Here is a 27086-nt window from a genome sequence, read left to right on the forward strand (position 1 = left end):
ACATTTTTAAAAGCACAACTTGTCCAATTACGAGTATTTTTCAAAAGGAAAATACGGTCAAATGTTAAGATTCTAACCAGAAATACTCCAAATAAGAAACTGAGGAGTGTTTACAAGTGCTGGCAATTCTAATCATAGGTTTCTCTCATTTTGTGGACTCGGAGGAGCTGGTGGATATAATTTTTCCACTAAGCCATGTAAACTCTTTCACTTTAAACAACACCTGACCAAACTTTCACTGAGAAGAGGGAGGAGAGAGCAACCAGGCTTGACAAATACTCTAGATCCTTCTACAACCTCGGGAATTTCTCCATGTAAAAGGCACTCTTGTCCGCAACTCAAACAATTTTGTTGCCTTTATTCTCTATTTCAGTAATTTTCAAGCAGGGAGTGGTTTTGCTCCCCTCACCCACTCAGAGACATTTGGCAATGTCTGGGGACATTTTTGGTTGTCACACTGGGGCAGGGCAGGTGCGCTACTGGCATGCAGTGGGTGGAGGCCAGGGCAGCTGCTCAACATCCTACAATGCGTGGGACAGCTCCCACAACAAAGAATTATTCAGCCCCAAAAGTCAGCAGTGCCAAGGTTGAGAAGTCTCAACACGATAAAGGCCAATTACAGCAAGCCCACCGCTACCATCATAATCAATGGGGTAAAACTGAAAGTCTTTCCTCTAACTTCTGATACAAGGCAAGGATGACCACTCTCGCCATATCTATTCAACACAGTACTGGAAGTACTAGCCAGGGCTATCAGACAAGAAAAAGAAATAAAAGGCATCCAAATAAGAAAGGAAGATGTAAAATTATCTTTTTGCAAATGGTATGATCCTAATAGAGAAAACCCTAAAGACTCCACCAAAAAAAAAAAACTGTTAGAATAAACAAGTCCAGTAAAGTTGCAGGATACAAAATCTACACGCAAAAATCAATTGCATTTCTTTACACCAACCAAGATCTATCCAAAAAGGACATCAAGAAAATAATCCCATTTACGATGCCATCAAAAAGAATAAAATGCCTAGGAATAAATTTAACCAAGGGGGTGAAGATCTTTACACTGAAAACTATAAAACATTGGTGAAAGAAACTGAAGAAGACACAAATAAATGGAAAGATATAGAAGAATTAATACTGTTAAAATGTCCATGCTATCCAAAGAGGTATACAGATTCAACACAATCCCTATCAAAATTCTAATGGCATTTTTCACAGAAATAGGGAAAAGAATCCTAAAATCCATATGGAACCACAAAAGACCCCAACTAGCCAAAGCAATCTTGAGAAAGAAGAACAAAGTTGAAAGCATCACACTTCCTGATTTCAAATTATATCACAAAGCTATAGTAATCAAAACAGTATAGTATTGGCACAAAAACAGACACATGGATCAATAGAACAGAAGAGAGAGCCCAGAAATAAACCCAACCATGTATGGTCAACTAATTTTAGGCAAAGACGCCAAGAATACACAATGGAAAAGGATAATCTCTTCAGTAAATGGTATTGGAAAAATTGTATCCATTTGCAAAAGAATGAAATTGGACCCTTATCTTACACCAACCACAAAAATCAACTCAAAATGATTAATGGCTTAAATGTAAGACCCAAAACTATCTGTTTAAGTATTTTCAAATCAAGGTTATATAACTGGCAGCAAGACACAGTAGCCCAATTTTATCCAATTGGGCTAAAATTTTAGCCCAATTTTATAAGCAGATACAAATCACCTACTATGTGCAGCAAACTCTGTTTGACTGCAGAGAACACAAGCTGAATGAATGATGCTGAGGACTTTCCCTCATGGAGCTCATCAAGCTCAGAGACAGCAATTATCAACAAATAGTTATAAAACAAAGCAGAAAGAAAGGAGTTTCATAAACAAATTGCAAATTGTGATGAGACTCCAAAGTCAGAAAGAAACCATCCAGCAAGGGGCACGGGAGTTCACGGGGAAGGTGACACTGCCTTGCAGTAGAGAGAAGGGAACGATGTGTGTCCCAGGGAGAATAAGGATCTACCATGGCTGTGGGGACAGAAAGTCACCCACTTCTGTGACACAAAAGGAAACCGTGGAAAATCAGGCAGGCATTTGAAACACTATTGTCAGGGCCTTCAAGGAAAGGCTTCTGAAGATGATGCTGTTGTAACACGAGCCACACAAATGAAAATAAATCCAGTAGTCACACAACAGACTGGAAAGTGGTGAGATGCAGTAGGGAGAACGGAGAGGAGGTACCACATTTGTTAAAGTGAGATGTCTCAAAGCCTCAAGCTAGAGAGGTGGTGAGACTCCAGTGAAAAGTGGGGACCATCACTGGAGACTGTGCAGTGCTTAGAACATGACTGGCAATGGGAGCTGAGCGAGGCTGGGTCACCTCCAGGGTTGCAAAGAGCAGCCAGCAGCATGGGGCAATCAGAGTCAGCTACGTAATTTGTAGCCTCAGTGCCAAGTGAAAACAAGGGACCCCAGGTTCAAAGTCATTAAGAATGTCAGGACAGCAACAGCAGAGCAGCACACCGAACACAGGCCCTCTCACACACAGAGCGCTGGAGCTGCACAGGTTACATCCCCACAAAGTCTTGGCAACAGAAATGGTGCCCAAAAGTTGGGGCTGGGGCGTTGGGATGACTTCACAGAAAAGTACAAGATGCTGGGAGGTTGGCGGGAGAAACCCTGCAGTTGATCTTGAATGCAAGTGTGACTCTTAGGAGAGCAGTCGAGGGCTGAGAGCTGGCATCAGCTGTACAAGCCCGGGGGTCTCTGCCAAGCAAGTGAGATTCCCAAGAAATACGCGAGTCAGCGTTCAGCAGAGACAGAACCAACAGGGGATACAGACACTTAAGGAACTGGCTCACACGATGGTGGGGTTGGCAGGCTGGAAACTCAGGCAGGAGCTGATGCCGCTGTCTGGAGGCAGAATTCCTTCTTCCCAAGAAACCTGCTTTTGCTCTTAAGGCCTTCAACTGATTGGATGAGGCCCACCCAGACTGTCCGTGGTCATCTTGAGTTCAAGTCAACTGATTGTGGCTGTTAACCACATACACAGAATACTTTCATGGCACTAGTCTGGTTGAATAACCAGGTGTTATAGCTTAACCAAGCTGACACTTAAAAATAGCCACCACGGGGAGTAAAGAGAGAAGCGGGTTAAGAGAGCCTCAGGGCAAAGAAGTGGCCACCAGAAGGCCCAGGGGAAACCGGAAGTGGGCAATGTGTGGGAGACCTGTGGAGTCCCAGGAAGTGGCTTCTGGAGGCGTGATCCCAGCTGCAGGGAATGGATGCTTTCACCCCCAGTCAGGCCACGGTCAAGATCATGCAGACAACAGTGCCCAAAATGTTGGGGGGGAGGGGAGGCAGGCAGCCCTGCCACGGCCATGAGCAGGTCCAAGGGGTGGGTTGGGAGGGAAGAAATCAGAGCTCAAGAGGGTGAGGCCGGGACCCAGGAAGGGACGCTTTCACAACCCCCAACAATGAAGCTGAAGACTGAGCTGCAGGGGCAGCCAGAGAAGGTGCCGGAACAGAGCGAGCTGGGGCAGGAGAGCCCCCCAGCCCCCGGGTCAAGGCTGGGCACCGGGCAGGCACCCACCAGCCCCGCACACCCTTGGCCTTGGGAAGCAGAGAACTTCAGGAGCCTGCAGGCAAGTGAATCTTGGGCTTGTTTGGAGTTTGTGCGTGTGTGTTCTTTTTTATGACAGAAGAGATCCAAAGATGTAATAAGGGAAAGAGATGGAAGAGGCCCTGAGAGGCAGCGGTGGACAGTGGCCGGGTCAGGGGCAAGTGGGGACCAAGCCCACTGAGGGAGGGGTTTGCACTCAGAGGGGCAGGGACGGCGGTGACAGTCCATCCGCGGCCTTCACTGAGCACTTCCCATGTCCCCTGCCCCGAAAACCCGGACAAGGGCAAAGCCAGGCTGGCCCTCCATCCTCTCTTCAAAATATTTAGACAGCCAGGCCGTGCCCAGGTGGAGAGAGCCTCCTAGGCAGAGCTGGCAGAAACATTAAACAGAAGATGGAAATACAGTCGAGCAGTGGTACCCAAAGTGCGCATCAGAATCCCCTGGGAGGTTGTTGAACAGAGTGCTGATCTGTTCAACAGAGTTCCCGAGTCACGAGGCCCCAGGTGCCACTGACACTGCTGAACGGAGGCCACACTTTGAGGACCTCAGCGGCAGGTCAGCAAGCCCAAGTAGAGGTGAACAAAAGGACAGCTAGGCCCAAGGCTCCCTGTGAAATGGTTCAAGTTTGGGGCTTTGCATACTTTGTAAAAAACGTAATTTTTTATCGTACACCATAATTTATAGGAAACTCACAGTTAAGACCCTGAAGGCAGAACCCACACACGTCACCCTGTCTGGCAGGCACCTCTTATGGTGAAGTGCTTTGTATTCCTTTGCTGAGAAAACTGTCAAGATATGTTGGCATATAGTTCATCTTTCATAAAAACCCTTTTATAAGTAATGTAAACAAGAAAGGAACTAGCGGTTGCTTAGGGCTGGAGGGAATGGGGAATAGAGGAGTGACAGCCGAAGGGTACAAGTTTTCTTTCTGAGGTGATGAAAATGTCCTAAAATGGACTGCAGTGATGCCTGCCCGTATCTGTGAATATACTAAAAAAATCACTTAATTGTACGGTTTTAAATGGGTGAATTGTATAGTATGTGAATTATATATCAATACTGCTTTTTAAAAGACAATCCATTTTCTTCACTTTCCTTTTTAGATTATTTCCTTTTATTTGGCATTTTGGGGATTTCCCATCACTTAGAACTTCAAAGGCTCTGTTTTCTTTGAGAATCTTTTTTTTTTTTCCTATTTCTAAGCATCTTGTGACTACTTAATTTTCAATGATTTCATTTTATTTATCTGAACTTTTGTTTTAAATCACAGAATAGCAGGATTCCCTAGTTTTAGATACGGATATTCTCTTTATGTAAACCCATCCAATTTTCCACATAGGGACTCTGGAATTTTCTGAATGGAAGTCATACACATAGCAGATTTTGAAAAATTATGTACCTCTTCTGCAAGTGGAAAGACACTTTAAATGCTTTTTTTTTTTTTTTACTGATTCCTTCAGTAGTTGATGTGTTTTGCTCTCGACTGAATGTTTGTGTCCCCCCAAAATTCATATGCTGAAATCCTAACCCCCAGGTGTGATGGTCCTAGGAGATGGGGCCTTTGGGAGGTGATTAGGTCATGAGGGTGGATGACTGTCCCTACAGAGACCCCACAGACCTCCTTCCCCTGCTCCGTCCGGTGAGGACACAGAGAGAAGACGGCCGTCTACGAACCAGGAATCGGGCCCTCACCAGACACCGAATCTGCAGGGCCCTGACCTTTGACTTCGGCCTCCAGAAAGAGAGGCCGAAGAGAAATAAATGTTTGATTTTCATAAGCCCCCTGGTCTGTGGTATTCTGTCACAGCAGCCCAAATGGACTAAAACCTGTTTTAATACTCAACATTCAGGAATATCCACTTCTTTGAAAAACAAGTCTTTTTTCTTCTTACTTTGACGTTTTTCTAAAGTATGCATGCTATTGATAAGGAAAGACAGACTCTACGCATTTGCTAAAACACTTATGCTGAAATCAAGCCATCTGCAGGTTGACAGACGGAATGTGCCAGGTGCAAACAGAATGTTGAGGAGTTTTCAGTTATTTTCAAAGGCCCCTCAACCAAATTAACCTTAGGTTATTTAAAAAAACAATGTAACAGTATCTTAAGTATTCTTGGACCCAATAGTATTATTAGCAGAATCACTGTAACTCACTGCCTTTCACAAACGACATGAGTTAACTCCATACACCTGTACCTCACTCTAAACAAACCCAAAGGATTTAGATTTGCTTACACCAAACAACATTTTAAAATAATTATTTCTATTAAAAACAAATTCACCAGAGATTCCCTGGTGCATTTTAAGTTGCTGAATTTCTTAGAAAAATGTATTTATTCTACTTTTCATGTACGGCAGTGGAGACTTAACCCTGCTCCAGGCCCTCCCGCCATGGGCCCTCCCGATCAAGGGCTCTGCTGTCTCCCAAAAGCCTCCCAAGATAATGTCTCCCTTGGGAGACAGCTCTGTCCTGTGATCAAAGAACCCAGTCTAAGCGACTGCATTTAGGCAAAAGCTTCCCTCCCAGTGGGTGTGCCCCAGATACCATAACTTAATGCAGAAGCTTTCCTCCAAAGTAGGGTTTCCAGATTCCGCTAAAGGAGGAATTCTGCATTCAGTGGGCCTTTCAGCTTCTCTGAGGTGACACTGTGTGTGGCCCCAACACGGAAGTGGCTTTCCTAGGTAGGGTGACCAACCACCCCAGCTGGGCAGGGCACAGGGGTTTCCCAGGATGTGGGACTTTCTGTGCCAACATGAGAAAATCCTGGGCAGACCAGAGCAAGTTGATCCCTCTGTAGGGCCAGTGGATGCCTCCCACCATATGGGGACCCATAGCAGCTGCTTGTTCACGGCAGGACATCACAGCACATGGAGGTTGAGCCTGGGGACCTCAAAAGAGGAGGAACGTGTAGGTGACGAGACACACCTGAGTCACTCTTTCCCCTGCTCCGCAGTGTCTCCTGTGTCCCTTTTCACTGCGGATGAACTGGCTCCCCAAAGCACTGGATCATCTGAAGCACGACGGTCAGCAGGGAGAAGCGTCGTCAGGTGACACGAGGACTGCGCACCCCCAGCTGGCCATCGGGCCATCCCGGCGCCGCTGTACATGGAATTCATTTCCTAGAAACCCACCCATTTCCTATGACCAAGGAAAGAAGGCCTGACTCACAGCTCCGCAAAACCTTCCCAGCAACTGTGTCACCACTGCTATTTTTAGCGCACGACTACTGTGTTTTCCAAATACAAGAGCTGGAAGGGCTAGAAGGCAGCGATGCAGCCTGGCCCTCCTGATCGGAGTGGGCAGGGCCAGCCCCTTGGGGATGCCTGTCTTGACAAAGTGGAGGAGAAGCAGAAATGGAAGGAAACTTTGGGGACCCATAGCAGCTGCTTGTTCACGGCAGGACATCACGACGGAATCAGGCCCTGAAAGTCCCGGGATGCACGAGGGCTCCCATCCGGAGCTCTGCCCTAACTTGAACTCACGGGAAATGCTGAAGAAAGGACAAGGGCTCGTGACTGTCCCTGGCACAACGGTTATCTCTGCCCTGCTTGGGGCGCGCTGCTTCCTCGTTGGTCATCAGTCTGGAGCCCGCTCATTCGCCTCCAAGCCTCTGCCTCCCCCCACTCGCAATCACAGGTGCTCCCCAGATGTGCCCAGATGTGGCCCCAGCCCCTGCCCTGCCCCTCCGCCCGCTCCCGCCCTGCTTCACCTGTGCCCATGGCTCCAATTGCCACTTTCCTTGCGGTATGAACACGTAACAGGAGATCGACCCTCTTAGCTAATGTTTACATTCACAAAAGGGTCCTTACCAAGCGGACACACCATTTTCTCGACCACTCCTCTTTGGTTAGAGGTTTCATGTGCTCCCATCTCTTCCCTTGGCTGAAATTGAAACAGCAGGACTGGACACCCATCTTGAGGTTAACTCACCCATGGAAACAACAGCCGCACTCACTAGGCGCCTGTGACGTGGTACCCGCTGTACGTGTAAGTCACTCTTTTAGGCCCTAGAACCTCTGTGAGGTGTTGTTAGCCTCATAAAAAGCATCCCCGTTTTCTAGACGGGGATCTAGGGGAAACTGAGGATGGAAAGATCATGTGACTTGTCCAGGATCATGTGACCAACCTAAGCCTGCTATCTTTGGCCACCACACTTGTTTTCTACTCTCAGAATAAAGTTCTAGAGCTCCTCCAACAGGCGTACATACCAATCACCAAGACCAGCTTAAAGTGAGTGCCGGTTCTGGTTCTGCATGTCTAGGGAGGGCCTGGGATCCTGCATTTGGGAAAAACGCCCGGAGGAAGCCATGCTGCTAACTCGTTTTACCACACTCGAGCAGCAGGAGTTCAAACACCCAATACTCCAGTCGGTCCCACTTCCCCCGTACTAACCAGCTCTGATCCTGCTTTAGTTTCCAAAATCCAGTCTACTCACGCGATAGGGCTGCAGATTAAAGGTAATGCATGCCTTCCTTCATTTTTACTAAACGTTTGATTTTAAAATAGTGATAGACTGGCAGGAAGTTGCCCCCTTGGGCGTTCTTCCCCAATACCAACATCTTGCATAACTACAGTACAAGAACATCATGAAATGGCCATGGCTGAAATCCACAGAGCTTGTCCAGGTGTCCCCAGTCACGTGTGTGTGTGTGTGGGCGGGGGAGTTCTCTGCCATTTTAACCCTCATGCAGCTCCCCATAACCACCACCAACACAATCTAGAAGCAGGCCTGTCCCAGTTAGAGTACCACCCACTCCCCTCCCCAAAGCTCTAACCTCAGCAACCTCTAATCTGTTCTCCATCCCTCCAACTGCATCACTTTGCGAAGGTTACATAAGCGGAACCGTACAGCATATAATCCTTAGAGATGGACTCTTTTTCACTCAGCCTAATTTCTCCATCTTCCTTTATTTTTAAACTGACTTCACGTGTCTTCCTTTATTCCGGAAAATGTGCTACTGTGAATTTAACACCCTTTACTGGGCAGGCACTGCCCCTGAGCAGGGCTCGTGCCTCTTCGGCAGCCTCGTCTCCACACCCCCCTCCGCTGGATGTCCCTCACCAGGGGTGGCCTCTAACCTAAGAGTCAGTTAAGTTTCAGAAACAGAAGCCAGAGGGAAATGCTTGGTTCTCCGCCGTATCACATGCCTACCTTGGACGTGAACTTCCTCGGAGCTGACGTAGATGTGCCTTTGTAAGCATACATTGCTTTTCCGTTACTTTGAAATGGCTCTCAAATCCCACCACTCTAATCCAATTTTGCCACCAAGCCAACTGTCGCTCGGGATTTCACGTCTACCCGAATTTCTGTGTCTCTGACTTAGAAGAAATAAATAAGTAAATGCCACCTTCAACTGTCTTTCAAATTCAGGAACACCATTAAAAACAGTCTCTATTCTTTTTGTACACACACACTGAGTGACATCCAGGATTCTTAACATCCTACTTCATCATAAAATCCGACCTCATAAGAACACACACACACACACACACACACACACACACACACACACACGCACAGAGCCATATATACACCTTCATTCGACCAGCTGTCTAAAAGAATTACTTCCCAACCATCTGGAGTGAAGCCTATTTCCTTTGTTCACATATTTTAACAACTTCTCTACATCCTTCTTATTTCCTTTAATTAAAGGAAATTACATATTGTTTTACATATGGAACTGTTTTGAGTTAATTTGGAGAAGGCATAAAATGTCACATGGTTATGATTTAGAATTACTGGCCCAATAGGCTGTAAAGGCAGTCTCAAGAAATTTCAAAATATCATGCAGACCATAGTCTCTGAATCAGGTTTTAAAAATTATTTTAGGGACTTCCCTGGTGGCACAGTGGTTAAGAATCTGCAGGCCATTGCAGGCGACACGGGTTCGATCCCTGGTCCAGGAAGATCCCACATGCCACGGAGCAACTAAGCCCATGCGCCACAACTACTGAAGCCGGCGCGCCTAGAGCCCATGCTCCGCAACAAGAGATGCCACCACGATGAGAAGCCCGCGCACCACAACAAAGAGTGGCCCCCGCTCGCCGCAAGTAGAGAAAGCCCACGTGCAGCAACGAAGACCCAACGCAGCCAAAATAAATAAATAAATATTTTAATAAAGCTTAACAATATGTATTTTAAAAATTTAAACACCATTCTAAATAACTTCTAGGTCAGAAAAAGAGGAAATCATAACATAAATGAGAACACAACAATAATAAAATATTACATATCAAAATTTGTGGGGAAAAAAAATGAAAGTGATACTTTGAAAGTTACATGTAGAACAAACCTGAAGGAAGGAATAAAAAGAAAAGCAGAAATTGATGAAATAGTGAGGAAGGAAACAGATCAAGAACAAAAGTTGATTCTCTGAAAAGACTAATAAAATATTTTTGACAATATGTCACAAAAGATAAACAGCATAAATTCAAAAATGTAGAAAAACAGGATATAATAATGTTATAGCAGAGATTAAAAAGAGAACTCTGTAAAAACTTCATACTATTAACCTTTAAAACTCAGGGGGAAAAAAATGGAACAGTTTCCTAGAAAAATAGAGGTTACTATAGTGGATTCAGGAAGAAAGAGAAAATTTGAACAATCCTATAACCATTAGTTACTGACCTAAAGGTCTGATTGGAGGAATTGAACTTACAATTAGCTAAATAACATTTAAAGCTTTTCCTAAACTGTAGCCATATCTACTAGAAGTTGTCATTCAAAATAGCTTTGAATAATAGCTCACATATTATATTGATATGAATGTTAGATGAATAAATGAGGTTCCAAAAGGGTCCCTAAGCTCTCTTATTGTTTTAGATTTTTATAACACCTGCCTTAGTCTCCTTTACAAGCATAGGGTGGAAAAGAAATCAAATGTTCAAAATCACCCAAACCACCTCACAGAATTTCTATGTACCCCATTCCTCATGGGCAGCCAGGAGGTAAAGGGGGGAAGCTCAGAAGCCCCTTGGAGAGGCCCATGGGGGGTCAAAAGAAGGATCATGAATAGCTTCCAGGTCATTCTAGAACCCAGCTCCCCTGATACATCTAGCTGTCCTCTTCTCTGAGCCCCACTTTCTTCTACTACAAAATGATGGGGACCACTAGCCTCTAAAATCCATTCCAGCTTCAAAACCCCCTGACAATTGTCCTCCTGGGTTTCTGAAACCTTCATACACACACACACCCCAAAAGCGGCATTAAATCCTATAATCCTTTCCATCAAAATTAAAACCGGCCTTCAGGGGCTGACGCTTGTTGATGCTGAATGATTAGGACATGGGAGGGTCTTGATATCCTCTTCTTGGGCACCTATCTGAAATGTTTTTCAATAAAAATAAATTTTAGGTAAACAGAAATGCTTAGGGTTAGTGAACAGCATTCATTACAAACAAAAGCAAATTCACACGTAGAGGGTAAATCTGGGCTTGGCTTTGTAACTTCCTTCAGCAGAATTGACGCTGAACCTTATTTGCTCTGCTTGCTTCCTGGGAGCCCTGCCCCTGCCATGGAGAACAAACCTGGGCCAGCCTGCTGGAGGACAAGAAATCACATGGAGCAGAGACCAGCCACCCCAGCCAAGACCTTCCCAGTCCTGCCATCTGCAGCCAACCCCAGCTAAAAGCAAATCCAGCTGAGACTGGCTGAGCTGGGCCACCCTTAGCAAAATGTGACTGGTGTATACACCCATGAGGTTTCACAGTTATTTGTTACGCAGCATTGCTGTGGCCATAGATAACTGATACACTTACATGAAGAACACATGGGACAATATACGATACTACAGTGATGGATAAGCATCATCACGCATTTGTCCAAACCCACAGAATGTCCAACACTAAAGGTGAACCCTAATGTAAACTGTGGACTTGGGCTGATTAGGATGTGTCAGTGAAGGTTCATCAGTTATAACAAATGTACCACTCTGATGGGGGATGTTGACAATGGGGGCATGGGGCAGAATGTGCCTGGGGGACTGGGTAGGGGGTATATGGGAAATCTCTGTGCCCTCCCCTCAATTTTGCTGTGAACTTAAAACTGCTCTTTAAAAAACTGTGTCCTTTTTTTAAAAAAAATGAAAAAAACAAAACAAATGAGCCTCTCAACTGCTTCTGGGCCCAGAGCGGCCATCTTGGTCAGTGGAGAAAGGAAGAGGCCAACACCTGTCAGCCTGCCCGTCCCAAGCCCAGGCTTTCCCAGACTCACTCCAGCTTCCCTGGTCTGGCCCCCTGGGCTCCCAGTCTAATCTGCTTATTCTCCCTTCTCACCCCCCTTCCCACACTTCAGAATGTGCAGCTAACACACTAACATACCGATACATCCCTAAACAGCAAAGCCAGGCTCCTTCTCTGCTGGATGACCCTCGACAGACGTATGGAGGCCTGAGGCCAGAATTCACTGTCAGTACCAACTAGCCAGTTCTAAGCGCATGCAAGCCCATGAATACTGAGGCCTGGTAAATGCAGAAGGGGGTGTGAGTTCAAACTTGATTCTCATTTTAGGGAAAGGTGATTCCAAGGTTTATAAATCTTACTATGGCATTCAAAAAACCAACAAAAACAGAAATAAAACATTTCTCACGTATATGTCAAGTTAAAGGTCCCAGTCACTGCTACAAATCTATGAAACATTTAAGCCCCCCAGGAGCAAAGGGAGACACCCCCATACTGGGTCTGCAGTGTGGGCCTTCCTGAGCCATAGAGCAAATGGCTGGAGAGGCCTTCGAAAAACTTCAGCAAGAGGCCCTGGAATTTAAACACGCATGAGAAGAATTATATCAAGAAAGGAGTGGGAATTCCCTGGCGGTCCAATGGTTAGGACTCCACGCTTCCACTGCTGGGGGCCAGGGTTCAATCCCTGGTCGGGAAACTAAAATCCTGCAAGCCGCGGGGCATGGCCAAAAATCAATAAATAAAAATAAATAAAAAATTAAAAAGAAAAGAAAGGAGTACAATATTTTAAATTTAACATAATTGGGCCTAATTTGGTACAAGAGCAGCTGTCTGACATTCAAACTGCCGTTCTGTAACAGTGAACACAGCACAGACACTTCCTTTGGTTTCAGTACTGTCTGCAGAGCTGTCAGGGCTGTAAGGCTGAACCTTGAGAGAGAAGTGAAGAATTAAGAAGAAGTGTGGTAGCTTCCATTGCCCCAGTGTCAGTGGGAACAAAACACGCATAAATGTACGAGACAGCAGAGCACACTTTGAATATTGCTGAAGAATTGTTTGACAGGTATTTACAGGTTGCATATTCAATTACGCCATCTTTTTAGAGCAATAAATATTTTAGAAGACTGTGTTGAGCCACACCCGAAATTCTACAAACCTCAGGAGCCAGGAAAGAACACACCTTAAAACAAACATGATCCTTAGTTACTCCAACCAAATGAAACCTCTGTCAGCTCAGGAAAACTCTCTTCTTAACTGACCAGAGATAACAGCTCAATAAAAACACCCCCCCCCAAAAAAAAACATTTAGAGACATTTTTCTTCTGCGAAGCTGCTGCCGGCAGCACCTGTAATTCTATAGTTAATGCAATTACTTCTCTCCTCCAGCAAAAGCTCTTGGGCTCTCTGTAAGCTTTTTTACTGCTACTAATCATAGACCAGTCCCAAAGGGCACCTGCCTCAGGGCCTTTGCACATGCTGTGCCCTCTGTCTGGAGTGCTCTTCCCGAGTTATCTTCTCTACATCTTTACTTGAATGTCACATGTCCTCTCAGATGACCACCCTACCTATATACAATTTCAGCCCTTAGTTTCTGAACACCTGGATTGTCCTCCCCAGCTCCCAGTGCCACTGGCTTGGCTAGGCATGGGAGGAAAGGTCTCCCTGAGGAGATGCCCTTCAGACCAGAACCTGAAGGCAGTGAGTGAATGGCCATCTGGGGAGGCACACCACAGCCCCAAGGTCGGACCCTGGCACGCTGAAACCACATTGTGTCCCGATTTCCTGTTTCTTAGCCGGCTGTTGCAGGCCAGCCTCTCGTCAGCTAGCCCCGGGAAGCCTCTCGGGCTTTAGCACCCACATCATCCCGCACTGTAACCAACCACACGGCACTTGCCACCACCCCCTTCGTTCCATCTGTCTGGCTAGAATGTCTTCCCACCACCATCTCCAAAAGGCTCCCCTTGCTGGGCTTCCAGAATTGTCCTCAGCTCCCTGCTTCCAAGACATTTGCTCTGCATTATTATAGGGCCCCTCTCACATCCCGCCTTTGGCAATAAGCACTGAGTACTATTACTATCTAAGCACTGAGTACTATTACTCTGAGTTCTTCCTCAACTAAAAGGCAGAGACTGTTTGATTCACCTTGGAGTCTCCTGCAGCGCCAAACGGTGCTTTGTACACAGTAGGTCTGCAATAACCACTCATTTTCCCATTCACTACAGGGTCATGTTTTGGACCTTGAGACACTTTATTCTTTCAAAGTGTTTCAGAATAGACAGAGGCTGTTTGATAATAGCATCAAGAAGCCACTGGGAAGAACAGAAGCTCTCGCCTCACGCCTTCAAAGCCAAGAACCCAGGACGCTCTCCTTCTGATCAGAAGATAAAAGAACCGGGGGTCTTGCTGTTGGTGGGCCGAGTGCCATTTCTCCATCCAGATTTGGTGGGGAGCAGAAAGGAGACTCAAAGCAGAAAAACAAAGGGAGGCTCTTTCATCAAGGGCAAAAGCGGAGAGAAAAAGAGCTTTGCCTGGCCGAAGGAAAAAAGGTAAAAAGCTGGAGGATGGCTCTTCCGAGCAAGAAGGTAGGTGAGTGAAAAACAGGACAAGACAGTAAACACGGCCATGTCAGAGCGCCATGTGTTAGGGCATCTCATGCTCACAACCCCGGGAGGTTGGAGCTGCTGTCAGCCCTACATCACAACGGGTAAACTGAGGCAGGGGGGCGCTCGGAAGATGGAGCCAGCCTCCTCTGACTCTGCACTGAGGGAGGGGTTTTCAAAGTGGCCCAGAAACTCAGTCCGTCAGACCCAAGCCCCTTGGGGATGGTTTACGCTGTTCTCAGTGGTCTCCAATGCAGCTGTTTTCCAACTTTTATTTTTTGGCCCCAAAGGAAAAAACAAAGCCAAGCCCAGTGGCGCCTCAGAGTGGGGGCTGGGTGAGCCAGACCCACCCCTGCCCACTGGAGACCCCAGGCTGCCCGAAACCCGGGAGAGACCTACCCCACCCGTGTTCTTCCTGATGCTTATCGGGCCTCCTTTAAAGCAGCCCTGGGTACCTGCTTCAGCAAAGTGAGGTCTCACATAAGCATCTGTTTGTGAAAAGCCACCTTAGTAAAAGTGAAAGCAGAGCCTGCAGAAACAGCACCCACTCACTGCCTGGCCACCAGAGGGAGGGCTGAGGTGCAGTCATTGCCGGGTGTTCCAGCGCCACCAGGGTGATCTGCCCACGGAGACCCAGGGTGATCTGCCCACGGTTAGCTCCCCCAGCCCTAGGGGCCTCAGGGCCGGCACCATCTGACACATCACACCAAGTGCAGAACCTTCCCCAAGTTCAAATGCTGTGTCAAGTTAGACCATACGTGTAGCAGCAGAAAATGACCCTCCCCGGGGCTCCTGTCTGCCTAAACCGGGCCCAGACCACAGTCGGGGGCGAACCAGCCGGCCCCCTGAGATAAACCAAAGGCACAGGGTCCCACCAGTTCCCAAGGAAATGCACATCTTTCTTATCAGGCATGGGCTCCCGAGCAAAAGCACTTTCCCTCCCGATCTGTGCCAGGCTGAGGCTGCGGATCCCCCGGGGACCGGGGAATGTGACAATCAGGTGAGATCTCTGCCACTAGGCACACAGCACAGACCACGGGCACTTGGCCACCGTGGGCACCCTTTGGTTTTTCCCTCCAGCTGCTTTGGTGGGTTGTGTTGTGAGAGCCAGTTCCTCTCAAGCCAACTTTTTCTAAGTGTTTCTCATCGTCTCTGAGTCTCGCCCTGACTGATGCGTACCCCGTGCCTCTCCCCGCCTCCACGCCCGCCTGCCTTACCTGCTGGGCGCGCGCCCCTCCGCGGCCCTCCCCGGGGCCTGGCTCTCCGCGGTGACCGTGCAGACAGCCAAGTCAGACATCACGCTGGCAGGTCACCGCGTGGGTCACCAGGAGCGGCCGGACGTGGGAGGGGGGAGGGGTACGGGTAAGCAGGGGGTCCCAGAGGAAACTCCGAACCCGGGGGGCAGGAACAAGCCGATCCGCGCTCGGGCGTGGAAGGGAAAGCGCGAGGGGCGGCGCAAGGGCCGAGGACTGGGGACAACTGGGGCTCTGGGCAGAAGGGCTCTCCCCGGCAGGCGAGCAAGGATGACGGTCAGAGGGGACCGAGGGTTAAGGGAACCGGCGAGAGGCTTCCAACCCGGATCCCGGCGCGGGCCCCAGGCAGGAGTAAGAGGACTCCGGGTGCGGGAAACGAGAGGGGGCTGAGGTGAGCACGCCGGGACTAGCGTTGGCCCCCGCGGCGCTGTGACCCCAGGCAGATCAATCGTGCCGCCCCACCCCAGCCCGGGATGGGCAGGCCACCCAGGGCTCCACACGTGCCCCACGCCCAGAGAGCGAGGAAAAGGGTTCACCGCGGGTGCTGGACAGAGTCAGGATCCGGGTGGCGCGGGCAATAGGAGGTACGCGGAGGGCACCCGAAACCTGCGGGGACGCTCGCTTACCCGGCCGTTGCGGTCGGTCTCCTGCACCTCCTCGGCGCTGGGCCCCCGCCGCACCAGCGCCCTCAGCAGCCCCACATCGTTGGCGCAGGCGGCGCGCAGGAGGGTCGCCGCCTCCGGGACGGCCTCCGGGACGCTCTCCGCGCTCACGGAGCTGTACTCCTCCTCGCCTCCAAAAGGGTAGAAGGAGTCGTCCGAGGCGATGCTGCGGGTGTCCGGCAGACTCGAGAAGTCCTCGTACTCCTCGAAGTCAGCTGGGTCCTCCCCGGCCTGCGCGTCCCGGGGTGGGGACGGCGACTGCGGGGACACGCGGCGCGCCCCGCCGCCCTCCGGCCCGGGCCCGGCCAGCAGCACCATGCTGGCGGCCGGGGCGCGGGCCGGGGGCCGGGGAGCTGGCCAGGAGCCGGGGACGCGGGGCGCGCACCGAGGTCACCGCCTCTTGTCTCTGGCGGCCCCAGAAAAGCAATGCTCTGCGCGCCCCAGCTCGGCGGAAACGCGCGCCCGGCGGCTGCGCTCCAGGACTCCAGTCGCTGGAGGCTGAAGAAAGCCCCTAAGGGGTGGGCGGAGCCGCGGGGGCTTTCTGAGCGCTGCGGGCTGGCGCGGGGGGGGCGGGGCGGCCGCGCAGGAGGAGGCGCGCGCCCCGGGTCCCGAGCCCGCAGGCCTGATCCTGCCAAAAGTTAAGAGCGAAGCAGCGGCTCCTCGGCCCCGCGGGGACAGAGCACCCGACTGCTTTGCCGGGGAGCGGAGAAATGCACGCGCGGGAGAACCAGAAGCAATAACTACAGAACCCGAACGCCCTTGTGGCGGGCGGCCCCGCCTCTCCCCTCCGGCGGCCCCGGGGATGAGGGCGAAGGTAGGGGTCGGAGGACGCCGCGGGCTGAGCCTGCCCTGGCGTCGGGAACGCCCAGATCCCCGAGGCCCGGAGCCGCCCAGGGCGTCAGGCCTCCGGCCTGGGGTGGAGGAAGTTTTTCAGCGTCCGAGGCTCGGAGCCCGTTTTTGCATCTTCCCAGGAGTCTGGGCTCCGGGGCCAACTTCACTCCCGGCTTCAGACCCGGGCATCCCCGGGGCGCACTGGGCACGGAGGACAAGTTGATGCGTGGGAGGTGGTGTCCACCCCGGTGCCCCTCTGAACTGGGAGTCCGTGCTGCCACGGGGTTGTCCCAACCCGGGGCGGGGCGTGGGGTGCGGGGGGAGGATTCGCGGAGTCCCCAGGTCACTCAGAACCCGGACCAGCTGTCGCTTTCAGGTTACTCCTAGAAGAGCGTCCCTGGGCAGATGTCCAGGAGCCTCTGGGGGTAACATTTGGGTGGGAAAGGGCGGCTCCAGGCCAGAAGGGTTCCCTCCTCCTTCACCCCTGGCCAATGTCACCGTGCCCTGGATCTGCAGAGTCGAGACAGATTCACTGCGTGAAGCCGAGACGGGGCGCTGACCTCGCGGCTGGCCGCCAAACCCAGAGAGCAGGCCCGCAGGCGACGGCCGTGGTCCCATCGCCGGACTCTCCCTGGCCGGCGCTTGGCCTCTCCCCGTCGGTCCCGTGCAGGGGTTGAGGATTAGCTGCGGGGAGCCCCTGACCTCCTGGAGGAGGATGCACCGTGGGCCAAATCCTCGTTGGAAAGTCTTTGCGTGGAGGCGCGGTGTGAGGGCGCGCCGAGCCTGGGTAGGCGGTGTTGCATCTTTGACAGAAAGCATCGCAGATCCAGGGGCGGATGCGGAGACCACAAGGCAAACACCACCTCTTTCTCTCTGTCCCCTCTCCCTCCTTTCCTTCTTTTCTTTCCACCGCTCTTAACAGCGTGCCTGCCAGGTGCCAGCGCGTGAGAGGCCCTCGGGGTGCAAAGGTGAACCAAACCGGGCCGCCGCAGGCACTGGGGACAAACTAGTAGACCCCAGGCCCCGGGCGGGCAAGCTGAGGGCCACAGTGGGGAACGCGGTCAGAAATACCCGGGGTGGGCGGTGGAGGCCAGAGTGAAGTTTGAACTGCCTGCCGAAGGCCGCTCGATCTTGAGCCCCTGGCGTTACCCTGCGCTGGGCCGCAACTGCGGTGGTGATCGCGCCGGCCTCCAGTGTCCTCGGGACCGGCTAACGTGGTTTCCTGAGGCAGGGAGGGCCGCGGCCGGAGGACAGCAACTTCTCGTGAAGACAGTTGGACGCCTGAGCGAGCCCTGAGCCAGAAGCGAACTTGCATGCACTGGCCTCCTTCTGTAGTCCGGGGCTTTCTCTGCAAAGCCCAAAATACCCCAGATCGTTGTTTGCTTTTTACCTTTTCCTGTAACTAGCCGTATTTACCTACATTCCCACTTGGAATTTCCCCCTTTCAAAGTTCATGGCTGTTTTGGTGTTTCCAGAGGCCTGTTAAATGAAGTCAGGGGATTTACAAGTTGAAGTGACCAACACCCCCTCACCCCCAAGGTGGGTTGGGTTTGCTGGCCCTCTTTTTCCCCCAGCCAGTGCAGGGTACCGTGTGGCATTAAAGAAAGAACCCCAGTGGCCTGTGACAGGGTCCCGGCGGAGTTGGGGCAGTGGCCTTCCTGGCTGCAGTCCTGGAGTGGAGCACAGGGCACCCTCTTCTGGAGTGGGCAGCCCCTAGGTCCTCATCCCTGGTCACTTAGCAACAAAATTCAAGCTCTATCTTTAGAGTTCACCACTTCCTCCTTTCCTTCCTCAGAAATTTGGGTGCAAATAGCACTAAATGGTTTAGCCTTTAAAGGTAAACTTCTGAAACAGCCTGCTCCAAATAAGGACTCGTCATTTGTGAGTGATCGGACTCCAAATCTAAACTGATTATTTTCTCTTTCAAAAATGCACCCCTTGGGGCTTCCCTGGTGGCACAGTGGTTGAGAATCCGCCTGCCAATGCAGAGGACCCGGGTTCATCCCTGGTCCGGGAAGACCCCACATGCCGCGGAGCAACTAAGCCCTTGTGCCACAGCTACTGAGCCTGCGCTCTAGAACCTATGAGCCACAACTACTGAGCCCACATGCCACAACTACTGAAGCCCGCGTGTGCGCCACAATGAGAAGCCACTGCAATGAGAAGCCCGTGCACCACAACAAAGAGAAGCCCCCGCTCGCCGCAACTAGAGAAAGCCCGTGCGCAGCAATGAAGACACAATGCAGCCAAAAATAAATAAATAAATAATTTTTTTTTAAATGCACCCCTTTTACCACAAAGACAAGAGAGTCTCAGTGTTGTAAAAGAACATAAAATTAGGCATTTAGATTTTTTTGTAAAGTCAACGTTGCATATTATAGGTACAAAATCTACATAAGAAGGTGGAAGTAGCTTATCAAAACTGCCAACACACTCAGGATAACAACTCTTTTTTTTAGAATAACTCTTAAATGAGTAACATTGTGCAAAACTGTACTTTATCCAGAACTGTTCAATTTCAATGAACTATTTTAATTTATGATTTTTAAGTGTTGTATATGTATGGCAATTAAGCAACTTATTGATTTAGTTGAATAATTTGTCTTTGAGCCATTAAAAAAAAGATTCACTACTTTATAGTTCTCAAAGAGGCCACCTAACTGTAACACCTGTAACACCAGGAAGATCTTTCAAAATTACAAGCAGTGTATTTAAAGCTTGAAAACCAAATGCACCTGTAATGGCCTCCTCCCGCAAATATGTTTAGAAGGCAAAGTGCTGGGGGGGCAGGATGGGGGACCTAACGGTGGAGCAAACTCAAACCCTCCCCACTGCTCACCAAATAACACCCCACCCCTGGATCCAATGGCAGAGTGATTTTAAACACTTCACATTGTCTGGAATTTAGCACACAAATGACTGTTAACTTTCATTATTATTAAATTTAAAGTATCCATTCGACTTATCATATAAACTGCTCTGCAGGAGCTGCTTCTCCAAATGTGTTGCTCTATTTGCCAGAGAAGTAGCTCACGTGAGGTGAATGAGTAATGCTTTTTATTTTTTCTTTCGCAAGGCAGTGTAGCTGGGGATAAAGAGCAGATTGTGATATCAGACAGAACTGTCTTCCAATTCCGTCTCCTCCACTGCTGAGTTGCAGCCATAATAGATCTAAATTTTGACTATTACTGGGTATACCAGTGTGTATTTGACCAATTTCCTAGTCTTGATATTTAGGACGTTCCCAGCATTTTCTTACTGTATCTGTAAAGAAAAAAAAACGTTGCTTGCCATTCCAGTTCTACAAAAATCAAGTCATAAGCCACTGCAGTCACCCAGTGACAGGGAAATTCAGGATGGGGGGGGGCGGGAAGAGGAAGCATTCTGTTCTTTGGATACCTGCCCCTAGATAGTTAAAATCCACATCTAAAGAAAAATTTCAATGATCCCAGGTTCTTGCACCTTCCCATACAGAGAAAAGCACTAAAATCATTAATTTTAGGAGGCTGTTCTTTGTGATTAGCAGTGATCTTTTGATGTTTGACTCCATTTTCTTTTCCAGCAAAAAATTCGTATATATTCAGTCTCCCCCCTTACCTCTTTCAAAGCAGTACCTTGGAGCTATCTGAGAGGCTGTTTCCCAGACTGTAGTCCTCAGTAAGATCCCCGAATAAAACTTCACTTGCAACTTTTATGTTGTTTTTATTTCAGTCAACACATCCAAATGCATCCTTACTTGGTATTTTCTTGAGAGAACCTCCCACATCAGGTGGCTTGAGCATCTTAAACTTCAATATTTTCTTAACTGCTGTGTTCAAAATGGTAACCCAAAGTCTAGACTACTGGGAAAAAAATTCAAGAAATGTATAAAACTGTTCTCAAGGAAAGAGACATGAGTCAATGGAGAGCCATACCATAATCTTAGATGGGAAATCTCGAATGAAAAGAAAATTGTTACTGAACAAAGTTCATGTGCCCAGCACAGAGTGAGGCCAAGTAAACTGAAATGTCAGAGTTTGGAGCAGAGAGAGGTTTACGGCAGGGCCAAGCAAGGAGAACGGGTGGCACGTACTCCAAAAACCTGAACTGCCTGATGGTTTCGGGGGAAAAGTTTGTATAGGCAAAATTTGGGGGGAGGGCTGAAGGGTATGTGACTTTCTCTGATCAGCTGGTGGTGAGGTAACAGAGCAGTTATCCAGGAATCTTGCACTCAGCCTGAAGTTGCCATCCTGCACCTGGGTGAGGGCCTTGTTCTGCAGAAAAACTCAGACGTGTTGCTACATATATTCCTTGAGGAGTTCCTAGGACCCTGCTCCAAAGCTGCACTGTTTTTTCTTGACCGCTCCTCCTTTGTTTCTGCATCCCCTCCCTTCCCTAATTAGCAACTGTCCGAACCTGCCCTTTGGGACTCAGGGAAGGTCAAGGAGGCTGAATGAAGCCTATTTCCTACAAACAAGAAACGGGGGGCACAGAAAGGACTTGTGCCTGGGAGCCTCACAGGGTCCTGCTTGGTTTCAGAACCTGCTTGTCTCCTACTGTTCTAGAAACCACCAAATTCCAGTGGAAATTCATGGGCTGGGGGTGGTGTAGACACAACCAAATTAAAGCAGATCTCATGAGATAATACATATCTAATAATTTCCTTTGTTGTTCTTTAAGCTTCCAGAGCTGGTTTCCATAACAGCAACTAAAAGCACTTTAATTCTGCAAAAATAAATAAATAAAGCATATTTGAATCAACAACAGGGGTGAGGGATAAAAGAGGAGTTTGGGACTGACATATACACACTACTATATATAAAATAGATAACCAACAAGGACCTACTGTACAGCACAGGGAACTCTGCTCAATATTTTGTAATAATCTATGAGGGAAAAGAATCTGAAAAAGAATAGATATATATGTATGTATAACTGAATCACTTTGCTGTACACCTGAAACTAACACAATACTGTAAATCAACTGTACTTCAATTAAAAAAAAAATAAACAAAACAACAAAAAACGCCAAATGGGGGGAAAAATTAACTGTAGGAAAAACATTCATTGTGCCACCTGTTACAAGTGGTTGATGGCTGGAATATAGGGAGATTGCCTGCAAATCAAGAAGAAAGCACTGGGCATATCTATCCATTTTGTTAACCCTGGTGAGTGGCAGTATAGCTTGCCAAAATGAAAAGGCCTGTTTCTTGTTTTGGGTGGTGATGCTGAAAGCTGGGCCTCTGTGCACCGGTGCCGAATCAGATCTCAGAGACAGAATTTTGGGTGAAGTAGAAAAGAATAGCTTTGTCAGGGAAAGGAGGATACAGTGGGCTCCTGCCCCGAAAAAACTATGTGTCCCAACCCAGAAGGATTTGATGAGGAGTTTTATAGCAAAGGTTCAAGGGTGGGGTTGCTGATAAGATTAAGGTGTGTGCGGGGCCTGCACTCCTCTAATTACCTGGTCTCAGGTAATCTTCTTGATGAGCTTCTCTGGTTCTTTTCATGTAGCCTCAGTTGGTTTCTTGGCTTCTCTTCCCTTGATTAGCACCTGTTGAGTCTGCCCTTTGGAACTCACGGAAGGTCACGGAGGTTGGGGTCCATTCCCTATAAATGAGAAAATGGGGGACAGAAAGAATTCCGTACGCAGGAACCCCACAGGGTCCTGCTCGGTTTCAGTGGCTGTGGACGAGGGCACCCCAGGCAGGCTTGGGGTCTGGACTGAGTGACGGCTGCAGTTAAAAGCAAAGAAAACTAGCCCAGTGCTTGGGGTTGGTGTCAAGGAAGAAAATGGGGGCTTGGGGAGACCCTACGCTTGAAGGCTGAGACACTCTACTTTCTTGCTCTCACCTTCCTCTCATAAATCATCTTCAAGGATGGACTTCAGAGAAGCTCATCACCTCCTGAAGTTGGCAGCGGGCTCCTCCAGCTCTCCCCCTGCCCACGTGAGAAGTAGAAGTGCATGGGGGATGGGACTTTTCTTAGTCACTCTTTTTTAAAAAAACAATTTAAGCAAACCAAACTTTTTTGGTTGGGAATTTTTGCAAATTTCCTTGAGTTTTTTGTAGTAAATAGAAGTAAATTAAAAGCATCCTGAAGTCCATCTACAGAATGGCTGGGCCAGATTACCCTTCTGACCTACTTAAAAATACAAGAAAGTCTCCTGTGTATTTCTGGGTCTCCCTGTTAAAGAGATTAGCAGGTCTTTGGTGCTAACTCGATTCAGTGGACAGCTGCGAGATCCCTGCCATTGTAATCTGGATTGGCGTAAACATTTAAGAACTTCATTTTCTTTTAGGAAGGATTTCTGCCTTTGTGGTTAAATATTTGGAAGAAGTATATGCATGTGTGCACCTAACTGGCAGTTCTTCTGCCTTTTTCCTGTTCTTGATGGGAGTTAGCGATAAAAGGGTATCAGTAGGGAAGCCATGTTTACTCCAAGGACAAAAGGCCTTGGATCCTCATCTGAATAAAAGTGGTTGGATTTTTAAGGCCAATTTAGGAAGTCATATGTGATGTGAAAAGCTATTAAAGGACCTACTGAACAGAAGGCTTCTCCACGACCCACCCTGGCCTCCCACCCTGGTACAGGGCAAACACTCTTTTTCCCCATCACCGCCCCTTTGTTCATGCACCTATAATAGTTCCTATTACCCTGTTTCCCAAAAATTTTTGCAAAACTATTTTCCTTCTCATAAACTGAGAATTCACCAAATTCAAGGACCAGGTCTTATTGGTTTTGGGGGTGTTTTTTTTTAATTGAGGTATAGTTGATTTGCAGTGTTGTGTTAATTTCTACTGTACTACAAAGTGATTCAGTTATACATATATATATATACATATATATATATACATTATTTTTCATTTTCTTTTCCATTATGGTTTATCACAGGATATTGAATATAGATCCCTGTGCTCTACAGCAGGACCTTGTTGTTTATTATTAATTTACTTAATCTCCAGCATCTAAGAGGGCATCTCAGCATCTTCATTGATGCTCAGTAGATCTCTATTAAATGAAAGAGAAGATATGGCATCCTAAACCAGGGCCCAGCTGTCTGTCAGGTCCTTCTGAGTTTAGCCAAGATCAAACACAGATCAGGAAACTGAATTTTCTTTAGCCACTTGCATGTCTGAGTCTTTGGATCTTCAGGAATTAAAAACAAACAAAAGAAAAAAAAGAACATTATCAAAGGTAGGAAGACATAGGACCCTGGGGATGTCTGCATTCTGTACCAGCTTCTGACCATCAGCGGTTCCCTATAAAGCCGGATTAATATCTTGCCATGTGTAACCACCAATCAGACTGCTGGGGGCACACGCTAAGGAGACTCGGGTCTCACCCAGTGCTGGTGGTCCTGCTTCTAGAGGGGCATCTTGTGAAACAGGACAGATGGGGCGACACGCACGGCTCTGAGCCTGGGCCCACGTGTCCTTAGGGCAGGGCTTTCAGGCCCCATCACTCTCCCTAACTGAGCCTAAATTCAGTAATCAAAGCAAAGACTAAATCAGAATTTTAAAATGACTATGATGAATCATTCAGGTTGGCTTCCACCTATTCTTGGCCTAATTCTCCTGGCTGGATTTCACGCCAAAATGTTCTCAGAGGGTCAAAGCTAAGGGCAGAGAGAATTGGGGCTGAACGTGCCGTGCATGATGAGAGGATCACTGGGCAAATATTTTAAAAATGAAGTAAAAATTAATTCCCTGCCATATTAGTTTACTAGTACCGTTGTAACAAAACATCACAAAGTGGGTGGCTTAAACACTCGGAATGTGTTCCCTCACAGTTCAGGAGGCTAGAGGCCTGAGATCAAGGTGTCAGCAGGGTTAGTTTATTCTGAGGCTGCGAGGATCTGGTCCATGCTCTTTCCCCTGTCTTCTGTTGATTTGCTGGATATCTTTGGCTTTCTTTGGCTTGTAGAAGCATCACCCCATGTCTACCTCCATCTGTGTGTGTCTCTGTATCCAAATCTCCCCTTTTTTTTAGGACACCAGTCATATTGGATTAGGGCCCATCCTAATGACCTCATCTTAACTAATTACATCTGCCACAACAATATTTTTAAGTAAGGTCACATTCTGAGGTTCTGGGGGATTAGGACTTCAACATATGAATTTTAGGGGTACACATTTCAATCCATAACCCCTGCCCTTGGAAGGCTTCCATTCTATTGGGAATACAAATACATGAAATGCACTGCATGTGAAATGGTATTACGTGCCAAGAAACAAAGATAAAGTAGGGACAGAGAATGGGAAGGATCCTGGGGTTAGAGTTTTAGTGGAGGGGGCTAGAGAAGGTCCTGCTGAGGAAGGGGCTTTGGAACTAAGACTTAAAGGAAGTGGGGGAGTGAGCCATGCAGGTAGTGGGGTCCCCATGCATCCCTGTCTCCTGTCTGCATGACCCTCCCCTCGGGGAGGGTCCTGTGATCCCTGTCCTACCTGCTCCAGGAGCTTGAGCCTCGTCCTCGCCCCGCCCCAATCCCGGCTCCAGCAGTCTGGACTCCCCAGGGTGCTGGACCCGCCACCCTATCCTTCCTTCAGTCCCCACGGTGGCCTCAGATCTTCCCCGACTTCCCCCAAGCCTAAGCCACGACCCTCCTCCAAAGCTCTCACCTCCTGCTCTACAGAGAAACGGGAGCAATCTCTTCCAGACGGAGCGCCCCAGACCCCCCTCTCCCAGCTGAGATTTATCTGCGTCCCTGACCTTTGTCACTTCTCAGTTTCCGGTGGAAAAGACCTCTCCCCTACAGCTAAACCTGGAGCCTTCCTCCCTGGGGCTTCTGGATACTACCACCAACCAACCCCCGACGGTCCTCATGTCATCCTGTGGCAACTGTCTTCTGCAATCCACAACCCCGCTCAGCTCTGCATCTTAAACCAGACTCTGCTTCTTCCCCCAACCCTTCTCCACCCACCTCAGTCCCACCTGCCTCACCGTCCCAGCCAAACCTTCTGCAAGAAAGATCTCCTTCAACAAACTCCACTTTCCATCTTTTATTTACTCATTAAAATATATATATATAATGTTTCTTTGCAAATTGCAAAAGTAGTATGTGCTTTTTGGAAACACTCTGTGCCTCCACCCCCAACACTCTGAGTGTATAAAGTAAAGACGTCTCCCGTCTCTGTTCTCCCTGTTACTATTTGAATCACTGTCATGTGCTTCTGCCCCTCCTCTCCTTTCCCAAGGGTCCTGCAGGGGCTTCTTTTCTTTTAAATTCAATGGACATTCCCAGCCTCACCCAAATCTGACATCAGCACGAGCCCCATACTCTGCCTGAACAGTGACCATCTACAGCAGACACAGACGCCGTCGCTTGGACTCACGCTGGCTGCTCGCACGGTAGTCGCCCAGCTCTCCAGTCCAAAGCTGGGAAGTGAGAAGCCTCCCCCGCACCATATTCCAAAACCCCTGTCCTTCCTGAGGCTCCAGGAATGGGAAGGAGGTGGGAGTTTTGCCCATGTGGGACTGCAGAGGGGCAAGGCTCAAGGGGTGTGAACCAGATTGTGAATTTCAAGAACAGAGACCTGTCCAGCTGTATCCTAAAGCAGCACGTGGCCCAGACGATGCTCAGGAAACGTTCCTGATTGAGTAAATAAAAGAGATAGCTGAGCAATCCCAGCTTTCTTGAGATCCTAAACCTAAAGCAACTCACTCACCCTGCCCAACCTGGAGTATCCTACCCAACCCGGAAGACATTAGCTCGTCAATTCCAAAGACAAACAACCCCGGGTACAAAGATTGTGGGATCTACACCCACCTCTTACCACATTAACTGTGGTGAGCCCACAGTTATGACTTTTTTTTGACACATTTTTACAGTTGACTATGATTGCCTCTGGTCTCATGGTATAGATTGTCTCGAGAATTCACCAGAACATTTTGGCATTTTATTCTTGGACCAGAAATATCCCCAGTTTACGACAATAAAAATCCCCCAATTCTGTTCTTCCCT

General features: G+C 48.6%; 1 protein-coding gene across 2 annotated transcripts in view; it reads right to left on the reverse strand.

Annotated features, from left to right (window-relative positions):
- Positions 1-16632, reverse strand: part of ANKRD33B (ankyrin repeat domain 33B) — a gene marked incomplete at both ends in the record, with an annotated part of 87075 nt that extends 70443 nt beyond the window's left edge. The window contains one exon of one of the 2 annotated variants that reach the window (XM_082836350.1): positions 16306-16632. In XM_082836350.1, coding sequence (XP_082692476.1) covers positions 16306-16632 — 327 coding nt within the window. Of the gene's footprint in view, positions 1-16278 lie in introns of both variants that reach the window. The other variant, XM_082836349.1, reaches the window with a different exon arrangement.
- Positions 16633-27086: the final 10454 nt, after the last annotated feature.

Source organism: Leucopleurus acutus (genome assembly GCF_964270905.1).
Source record: "Leucopleurus acutus genome assembly, chromosome: 3".
Lineage (NCBI taxonomy): Eukaryota > Metazoa > Chordata > Mammalia > Artiodactyla > Delphinidae > Leucopleurus > Leucopleurus acutus.